This window comes from Anabrus simplex, chromosome 3 (assembly GCF_040414725.1).
Source record: "Anabrus simplex isolate iqAnaSimp1 chromosome 3, ASM4041472v1, whole genome shotgun sequence".
NCBI lineage: Eukaryota > Metazoa > Arthropoda > Insecta > Orthoptera > Tettigoniidae > Anabrus > Anabrus simplex.
The window spans coordinates 272103182-272114217 of NC_090267.1; the positions used below are offsets into that span (position 1 = coordinate 272103182).

Sequence of the window (11036 nt, forward strand, 5' to 3'; positions counted from 1 at the left end):
TTGAGATTATACCATGTTCACTCCGCAACAGATACTCCGAACAATAGCAGATCGTATAGCAAACTGCGCAAATACGTCGCTCCCGCAGACCAGTACAAATGAGAAACAAACAGTATCAGTATCAGAGTCAGAAACAGAATGAGAATCGGAATCAGAATAACTCGCCGCACACGCGTACCCACTTATATATGCTTGCTACACGTGGTTATCGCGTCCTGAAAAGTTTACTGGTAGCAACGCTCACACCGGCACTTCTTCCCGCGTCACTCTGTCAACCCAAACCTCGCTCAAAACAAAGTCCTCGCATTGGCTATCGAGTATATGATGTGACATAGACCGTCCACTCATGTATGTCACATTGATTCACTCCAATTCTTCAACCGATACAACCTGCCGTACCCCGTGTTTTCAAGCCATTTGTTGCAACACATCCAACTGACTTCAACCGTCCTTCCCGATATAGTCGCAGTTTTTCCCGGTTGCACAATCCTTACGGCTAGGCCATATTTACAGACTCTTACCCAAACGGAAATTTATACAAAATATAATGATGAACATATGCAATATTCCCTAACTATACATTCTTCTTATAATATTACGTTTTTACATGGTAAATAAACAAAATTACATGATTTTAACCTTACAAACTATATACGAAAATTTCCTAACCTAAAAACTCGGGGATCGTACATACATACGGTTACAAAGTCTTGCGAAAAGAAAATTGCAAGACCGTAACGGTCACATGGCCCAATACTTGGAAGGAGGGTGGTGATGGTGATGATTATGATGATGATGATGATGATGATGATGATGATGATGACACAGTAATATTTTTAATACATAAAATAGTAATGATTTAATATTATCAACAACAGTGAAGAAAAACATCCACTCATTATACAAACCCCCTTTACTTGTATTCATAATACCATATTGGCCAGAGTATTAGACATTGTTTTTTTACGTAAGCCTGCCTCATGGCCATGATCGTTAAGACATAAAGTCTACAAATGATCAAATACCGTGATTAGCCAATTCAAGTCCTGTTGCTCGGAAAAGAATTCACCATCAGAATACTGGCCAGCAGGGTAGGAGAGGTGCTAGTACAGTATATAATTTATAATCATCAGAGTGCATGCCCAGAATACAGGAAGCAGTTCCAAACCTCTCCGCAGTGTTCATATGGATTAAGGATTGATGGTGATTCATCCATTGGATGGAGATCTTATGCCGTGAGCAGACCCTTTGGTGCTATTTGACAGGAGTAGGCTATGTGCCGGCACTGGGTTTCACCCTCTCCTTTCCTATCATATATCACATCATTCATTTCAGTGATACATGAACACGCTTCATAGCAAAGTTCAATTCACTGAATAAACTGTCCAATCTTCTGATAATGCTACAAAGGGGAATCAAATATAAACAGGATTTTATATATTTTGTATTTAAATTCATTTATTGAAAAACACAAGGCAATTTATTTTTCCACATAATTTCCTGCTTTGGAAATGCATTTGTCGCAGCGTATGGGCAGCTTTTTCATGCCCTTATTATAAAAAGAACAGGGTTGTGTCACCAGCCAGTTGCACACCAAGTCTTCCACACTCTCGTTATCTTCAAATTGTTGCCCTTCTAGAGCTTCTTTAAGCAGTCCCAATAAATGTAAATCACAGGGCGATAAGTCTGGGCTGTAAGGAGGATGATCAAGTGTAGTCCAGTGCATTTCCTGTACTACTTGTGTAAATCCTCCTTCCCAAATTAACTTATTTGCTAGTTTCTGTTGATGGGCTTCACTTGCAGCTCCATTCCATTCAACTTCAGGCAAATTTAGATCTCCTCCAATTATTACCTTATCATTATTATTTTTATGAGTATAATCTATTATTTTCTCAAATATTTCCATGTCTCTTGCCTCTCTTCCAGGCCTGTATGTTTCTATAATTCCCACCTCCTTCATATTATCACAAACTAATTTTATCCCTAATATTTCATCCCTTTCATTGGTAAACCATTCATGTGAACAATAAGTTTCCTTCACCAGAATAAACACCTCCCTCCCTTTTTGTCTTCTCGGTCTCTGCGATAGACTGTGTACCGTTCTGGAAATACTTCTCTATTACCCACCCCTTCTCTCAACCACGATTCCACTCCTATCACCACATCAGTCTCATAAGATTCCATCAATGTACCGAATTTTAATTGTTTATTTACTACACTTTGACAGTTTACCAAGAGCAACCTCAGACCCCCTTCCTCCCTAGAACTTGACTGTTGCAATTAGGTAACTTGAAATTCCTTACTTTCCTGAGTTTCATTTTCTAGTTGACTGAGCCAGCTTGAAGTACAGCTGGATCTTTCTACTAGTTTTCCTGGTCAGTATTATAACTCACGGGAGTTGCCTGTTTTACAGTACATATCTTAAGATTAATAAAATCTAGAACAATATTTGCTATCTTGCATTTACCTGAATTGTTTAGATGGAGGCCATGTTTTGTATAACAGTATCTCTCAAAACTGCTGCATTCAATAACCTGAGTATTCCGAAAATGTTTACAAATTTTAACAATATCTGTATTGACCTTGTCCACTTCAATGGTCACACACGAGTCTCTACTCAAATCATGCCTGTGGGGCACGTTCACTACAAAGACATTAGTGTGGGTCAGCTTCCCTAGTGTATGTTTAAGTTGTGATCTTACATTCTTGGCGTCGTCGTGAGCTATGTTGTTCGTCCCACTGATGATAAGCACTGCATCGCCGCTGGTCAAACAGTGCCCTATAGAGCGTGCGGTCATCGTTCCTTATCCACTCTTTCCCCGTCATGTTTGGTCAGCAATGTGTGCAGGTCGTTGAGCGTTTCTTTCTTAAGAGGAACCCCTTCCTCCACTGGTACTGGCACAATAGCAGAAAAGGGTTTCCCATGGTTCAATATGCTTTTTTCTTCCACCACAATCACTGTTATAGTTTACTTCACTTCTCATTACACAGTTGCCGGATTTTGTTCGTGTACGTATTATCCTCTTACAGGGTTCTGCAACATAACGAGCTTTGCTGCATAACACATGCTGGACATAACTTTTGCAGCAGTTCCGTTATTTGTCACCTTTGACTGTTTGGGTCGGATCCACTATTGTTTTACATTCATATACATTCATTCCTTCTTCATCATTGTGTTTTTTATTCTGGTCAGTGGACGATTTTGAACTTTTGAATTGTCATTACATTTTTTCTCATTTTGTACCATTAGGGGCCGATGAGCTAGATGTTAGGCCCCTTTAAACAACAAGCATCATCATCAACAATTCATTTGAGCTTCTAGTCAGTGGATACATGTTGAAGTTTTAATTTTTGTTTCGTTACACTTCGTACCATTAGGGGCTGATGACCTAGCTGTAAGGCCCCTTTAAACATCGAAATGAAGTTTTGCAGTCTATTAAGTTTAGAAAGAAAGCATATACTGTTATATATAAACTCTGCATTTTAGGTATGGGTTACTGTAGTCGCGTCCTAGTTCATGAACCATGAACAACAGCTGAGTGGTCCTGAGTGTGGGGATACCAGTTGCTATGGAATGGGAGTGGGCATCTCGGACATATTCTGATTCCTAGCCCTCCTTGTGTTCAGGCAGCTAGGACTATACAATCCACGGGTGGTCCCTTACCTGTTAGAGAAGAAATGCTCACTTGGACTATGTGCAAGTAGGGTAGCATCCTGCTTCATGAATTTGCCAAGCTCAGAATGTTTTAAGCAAGCCTCGGATATATGGGAGTAACAGAGTCCGACTCTCATTTGACAGGTGAGGGACTCCATAGACCTTGGCGAACGAAATGGAATTCGATGGGGGGCTATCAATATAAATGGGGCTTATGGAAGAAAGAAAATAAAACTGGCTGAGTCAGGAAAGAGGATGCGTCTGGATGTACTAGGAGTGAGTGATATTCGGGTAAGAGGAAATAACGACGAAGAGAGAGAAGATTATAAAGTTTACTTGACGGGTGTTAAAAAAGGAACGGCAGAGTATGGGGTAGGACGGTTTATCAGGAATACAATTGCAGGCAACATCGTTTGTGTTAGGCACATAAATGAGCGTATGGTGTGGGTAGATTTGGCAGTTGGTGGAATTATGATGAGAATTGTCTCAGTGTATTCACCACGTGAGGGTGTAGATGAGGATGAAGTTGACAAGTTTTATGAAGCATTGAGTGACATTGTAATCAGGGTGAACAGCAAAGATAGGATAGTGCTAATGGACGATTTCAATGCGAAAGTTGGAAATAGAACTGAAGGATACGAAAGGGTGATTGGTAAATGTGGGGAAGATATGGAAGCTAATGGGAATGGGAAGCGTTTGCTGGAATTCTGTGCTAGTATGGGTTTAGCTGTTACGAATACATTCTTGAAGCATAAGGCTATTCACCGCTACACATAGGAGGCTAGGGGTACCAGGGCCATAATAGACTAATCTTAACCGACTTCGAATTCAGGAAGTCTGTTAGGAATGTACAGGTTTTTCGGGGATTTTCGATGATACAGACCACTATCTGATCTGTAGTGAACTAAGTATCTCTAGGCCTGGGGTGTAGAGAAAGTGATATCTCTCTGCAAACGAATAAGGGTAGAAAATCTCCAGGATGAGGAAATTAGACAGAAGTACATGGATATGATTAGTGAGAAGTTTCGAACAGTGGACAGTAAGCAGGTTGCCTAGGAACGACTGTGTGTAAAGACGGGGAAAAGCGAACATCGTGGTGGAATGATGAAGTGAGAGCAGCTTGTAAACTTTAAAAGGAGGCTTATCAGAAATGGTTCCAAACAAGGGGCCGATGTAGACAGAGAATTGTACATAGGTGAAAGAAACCGTGCAAAACAAATAGTTGTTGAATCCAAAAAGAATTCGTGGGAAGATTTTGGTAATAACCTAGAAAGGCTAGGTCAAATAGCAGGGAAACCTTTCTGGACAGTAATAAAGAATCTTAGGACAGGAGGGAAAAAGGAAATGAACAGTGTTTTTAGTAATTCAGGTGAACTCATGAATCACTGGACAGGTTGAGGGAATATTTTGAAAATCCTCTCAACGTAAAAGGAAATCTTCAAGATGGTGTTGCAAACAACTAAGCTCATGGGGAGAAAGAAAATGATGTTGGTGAAATTACGCTTGAGGAAGTGGAAATGATGGTAAATAAATTCCATTGTCGTAAAGCAGCAGGAATAGATGAAATTAGACCTGAAATGGTAAAGTATAGTGGGAAGGCAAGGATGAAATTGCTACATAGAATTAGCATGGAGTGTTGGTAAAGTACCTTCAGATTGGACAAAAGCAGTAAATGCACCTCTGTAAGCAAGGGAACAGGAAGGATTGCAACAATTATCGAGGTATCTCCTTGATTAGTATACCAGGCAAATTATTCACTGGCATCTTGGAAAGGAGAGTGTGATCAATGGTTGAGAGGAAATTGGATGTATACCAGTGTGGTTTCAGACCACAGAGGGGCTGTCAGGATCGGATTTTCAGTATGGGCCAGGTAATTGAAAAATGTTACGAGAGGAATAAGACATTTGTGTTTCGTAGATCTAGAGAAAGCATATGACAGGGTACCAAGGGAAAAGATTGTCACCATACTGGGGGAATATGGAATTAAGTGTAGATCATTGAAATCAATCAAAGGCATTTATGTTGACAATTGGGCTGCAGTGAGAATTGCTGGTAGAATGAGTTTTTGGTTCAGAGTACTTACAGGGGTTAGACAAGGCTGTAATCTTTCACCTTTGCTGTTCGTAGTTTACATGGATCAACTGCTGAAAGGTTTAAAGTGGCAGGGAGGGATTCAGAGGTGGAAATGTAGCAAGCAGTCTGGCCTATACTGACGACTTGGTCTTAATGGCAGATTGTGCCGAAAGCTTGCAGTGTAATATCTTGGAACTTGAAAATAAGTGCAATGAGTATAGTATGAAAATTAGCCTCCCAAAGACTAAATTGATGTCAGTAAGTAAGAAATTCAACAGAATTGCCTGTGAGATTTGTGATACAAAGCTGGAACAGGTAGAAAATTTTAAGTATTTAGGTTGTGTGTTCTCCCAGGATGGTAATATAGTAAGTGATATTGAATCAAGGTGTAGTGAAGCTAATGCAGTGAGTTCGCAGTTGCAAACAACAGTGTTCTGTAAGGAGGTGGTCAGCTCCCAGACGAAGCTATCTGTACATTCTGTAGGTCTGTTTTCAGACCAACTTTGTTTTACCGGAGCGAAGGCTGGGTTGACTCAGGATATCTTATTCATAAGTTAGAAGTAACAGACAAGAAAGTAGCGAGAATGATTGCTGGTACAAACAGGTGGGAACAATGGAAGGAGGGTACTCGGACCAAGGAGATAAAGGCTGTTAGGAATGACCTCGATGGATGAAGCTGTATGCATAAACCGGCTTCGGTGGTGGGGTCATGTGAAATGAATGGAGGAGGATAGGTTACCTAGGAGAATAGTGAACTGTGTTATGGGGGGTAAGAGGAGTAGAGGGAGACCAAGATGATGATGGTTAGGCTCAGTTTCTAACGATTTAAAGATAAGTGGTGTAAAACTAAATGAGGCCACAGCAGTAGTTGCAAATAGAGGATTGCGGCGACGTTCAGTAAATTCACAGAGGCTTGCAGATTGAATGCTGAAAGGCATCACAGTCTATAATGATAATGTATGTATGTTAGGTCTGGCACACAGATGTGCTGGAAAAAAAAGGTTAGTCAATGTGAAATGTTCTAAAATTTTGTCAATTGCAAAAATGAGAATATATTGTCTGTTCCTTAATGCATATGAGTGATGCAGAACACTGCAATGATGTTTTACTCAAGGACAGTTAATATATGAGTGCACTTTGAGCAAGGAAAACAAAATACTGTATATGCAAGAAAAGGATCACTCGCAATAAAATCAAAGAAATATCTTACCTTTGCATTGTTTGGACCTTCAACGGCCTCAAACATTGCCCTTTGATGCTTACGCACCTTGGCTCCTTTTTGTACACTATGACTTCTTTACATCATACAAATTTTCTCAGTTGGTATTGTCTGAAATAACTGCCCAGTTCAAGCTGATGCACCTGCAGGCTTTTATTCTACATTTTCGAAGTAGTTTGTCTGCATATCCAATTGTAAGATCATATTCACATATAAAACTTCTGGTACCAGATCTTCTTCTAGACGTGCCATATCTTCAATGGACGTCGGCGGTCAATCCGGTCCAGGCCTCCCTACTACCAGCTGCTCTAGGTAAGCCAGCTGATAATGAATTGGAACACTAGCAGAGGTTTCCAGGCCAGAAAATGTGTCGTCGCCCAGGGCCTCTTCTTCCATTGACTTTTCCTTGGAGAATAAGTTGGAGGTGGTATTTCTCATTACGCATAATGTGGCCAAAGTGTGTTGTCTTCCTTTCTTTGATGGTCTTTGTTACTTCTAATTGTTTTATCATGTGTTGAAAAACCACGCCGTTTGTTCTGTGATGCAACTAAGATATTCTGAGCATATGTTGATAACAGCAGAGCTCAAAGGCTTTTAACCATTTAATTATTACGGCCGTGAGTGTCCAAACCTCCGTATTGTAATACAAAGTGGAGAAGATAAAACACGTAAAGACTCGGGTTCTAAGATGAAGTTTTATGTTCAGATTATATAATACTTTCTTCTTTCGATGGAATGGCACCCATGTTTTATCAATTCAGGTTTGTTTTTTTTTTTTTTTTTTTTTTTTTTTTTTTTTTTTTTTTTTTTTTTTTTTTTTTTCTAATGGCTTTTAGTCACACCGGCACAGATAGGTCTTACGGCGACGATGGGATAAGCAAGGTCTAGGAGATGAAAGGAAGTGCTCATGGTCTTAAGGTACAGCCCCAGCATTTGCCTGGTGTGAAAATGGGAAACCACGGAAGACCATCTTCAGAGCTGCTGGCAGTGGGATTCGAACCCTTTATCTCCCGGATGCAAGCTCGCAGCCACGCGCCCCTGACCGCATGGCCAACTCGCCTGGTATTTTTATTTCTTAGTTTAGTAATTTAACATAATGTTTGTATCTGACTACAGTGTATTTTGATATTGAAATGGTAGAACAGTTATAAGTTCTTCTTTCTGGTAGTGAGCATGATTAACTTCAATGCTTTTCTGATGAGCAAAGACAGTATTGTCCAGAAAACTGTTTATTAGAGAAAACTGCTGTTTGAAAGGTGTAAAATTATACCTCTTGCTCCTACCCTTGTGCAACGTCAGTGGATGCCATATTATCACACACTGACGAATTTAAGGCAAATAAATGCATAACAGCAAAATTTTGTCAGTCAAGCTAGTCAACATCAGCGCATGTAGAACTGTTTCTTGCATCTATTTTTATGTGATGCCTTTTAATTTACTACAGTATGTGCATCCAGAACTATGAAGGATAACAATTGTATAACCACAGTAAACTTCGAAGAAGCTTGTCAAATCAAACTTGTAAACGTTCTTCTCGTTTTGACAGTAGAAGTTAATTATGCGTGAACATATGCCGTGACTAACTGCACTTTTTCAGTTATCTCATATATAAATGTGAAAGTGGCATTTAATTCTGCTTGAAGAGACTTTGTATTACATTTAGAAACTGCATTTATATGTGTCTTCAGTTCATTTTAGCAAGATGATTTTACTTTATGCTACTTGAATTATTTATTTACATGTTTATTCACTCATTCATGTATTTACTTTCTTGCAGGTTCTGCTCAACATTCACCTCCATACTAACAGCCTGGATGTTTGAACATGAACAATCTTAAACTTTAAATGTAAATATATTTGCTCTCAAGAAAGTGCCAATGTGTGATTGTGTGAAGAAAATGTGACTCTGAATTGAGTGGTTTTGTGTTATTATTTCGTATTTAACCCTTGCCTGAGGTAATGAATTGTGTAAAATATAATTATACTGTTACCTGTGTGTGTGTATAAAGTAGTCAAAGTATAAATGATCTGATGTACAGATGTAATCATAGTATTTTTTCTATGTGTATATGACTTTTGGCTTTATTTGTACTGAAATTAGTATAAAATTATAGGAACTGCATTTCATAGTCATACTGTGTTTATGAAATAGGTTTATTAATATTTTCACTTCCAGTTTTAACAAGTATTATTTGGTCAGTTGTTAATAATTCAAAAATCAGGTTTGTTACTTCTGAACTATACCTTGTGAAATTGAAGACAATTGAACTGGAGAAATATTATTGAAATTACTCGTGTAGAGAGGATATAGAATGAACCTTTATTCACTACCTAGAATGGCTCTTTCCAGTCCACATTTTTTACATCCTCAAACTGGACTCCTAACAAAAGAAATCAAGGGAATTTGGAAAGTGCAAATCTGGGTAGAACTGTACCTGTTCTTTCATCTTGAAGTGTGCAATATACCAATTTACTTTTACTTCTGTGTATTATTAATATTCATTGGTCTGAGCATCATTAAGAAGGAAGAATTCTTCGTTTTGTGCCTTGCAGAACAATAAGTTAAGTCCACTCTGTCTTATTCCTCAGAAATAATCACAGTACTATATCATGGTCCACCTCTTTTTCACAGGTTGCATACTAAACCATACTGATCTCATGTGTTGTGTCCCGCAGTTCGAGTAATAGAGGGTACTCGAGTATCAACCCATCTTCCTCTGCCATCTGTGGGCTAAACACGTAATTTTGTGGCACCAGTGAATTCCCTACACTTCCTGGATACAAATGACTTGCACAGAATGCTAAAATACCTTGTTTTTATAAGTTATCTTAGGAAAAATGTCAAAAACTGTTGAAATGACTATCAACAGGGAAGGCACACAGATTCAAACATTTTTCTGCAGGGAACTCTGTTACAATATGTTTCTAATTTCAGATACATTGTAAGTATATTTTCAGAAGATAAAACACAATAAACCAAAGACTCAGAAAGCACCTCAATTTTACTTTCACGTGAGAAGTCTACTGTGGGATGATAAAATACCTCAGAAAGCAAAATTGACCATGTTTCATACCTACTTCGTTGCAATTCTTACCTATGGACTTGAAACATGTACCCTGCATAACAAGGCTAGTAGTAAAATCCAGTCAACAGAAATTAAATTCATCAGAATAATGAACTAAAAGACCAGGAAAGACAAGATTAGAAATGAAGCAAACCAGAAGACGCAGGCTACAGTAGTGTGGACATGTTATGAGAATGGACAGAACAAGAATATCAAGAAATATCTTTGACATATAAGTGAAAGGGGAGAGGCCAGTAGGGAGGCCAAGGAATCGGTGGTTAGACACAGTGAAATCGGAAGTCAGCAAGAGGAATTTCAAGTTGGAGGACATAGCGGAACAGAAACTATACTTTGACAGGAAGAAATCGTGAACATGGGAAACTGGAGCTGCAAAATAGTTATGATGACGAATGTAGTGATAGCAAGTTAGAAATGTGTAGTGAAGATAAAGAAAGGTACGTTGAAGCAGTTGGTGCAGAAGGTAAGCCTGAAGAAACTTAAAATAGGTATATTGGATGGGACAGGAGAGCTCATTCTGGTACTGTCCGTGTCAAAACATTAGTGTGGGGATGAATTGGAAGGAACATTGTAATTACCATCATCATAAGATGTGTTTAGTAATAATAGTAACTTGTTTCTATGTACCACAATAACAATTGACATGTTGCCAATTCGTATACTAAAGATCTGCACTCACCAACGTGGGAAGCGGGAGCGAAACCTACAATCCCACGGTCGCTCCAAAATTTGCCCTTGTCTTCAAACCGGAGCGGGAAACCGTAGCTGAAGTGAATTCGACTAATGAGGAAGTACTTCTGCTTCTAGTAGTTGCTGAGGGTGATGACCGCAGGTTCATATTATTATTAATTACTACTACTTTGTTTGGGTATTCTACAATTGGTCACAGTTTCCATGTCAGATTCACAACAGTTTGCGCTATTGTGCAAGATGCTTGCCAAGCTATTTGTGACTGAATGCAAGGAAATATACATGCCAGAACCATCTACCAAAACATGGATATACC

The 11036-nt window shown here is 39.0% G+C and overlaps 1 protein-coding gene across 7 annotated transcripts in view; it reads left to right on the forward strand.

Moving 5' to 3' along the window:
• Nucleotides 1-9277, forward strand: part of yem (yemanuclein) — a 661372-nt gene extending 652095 nt beyond the window's left edge. For all 7 annotated transcript variants that reach the window (XR_011017928.1, XM_068226662.1, XM_068226664.1 and 4 more), the window contains one exon: nt 8725-9277. Coding sequence is in view for 6 of the 7 variants with exons in the window: in XM_068226667.1 (XP_068082768.1) it covers nt 8725-8785 (61 nt within the window). In the remaining variant the exon portion in view is untranslated. The remainder of the gene's footprint in view (nt 1-8724) is intronic.
• The last annotated feature ends 1759 nt before the right edge of the window (nt 9278-11036 follow it).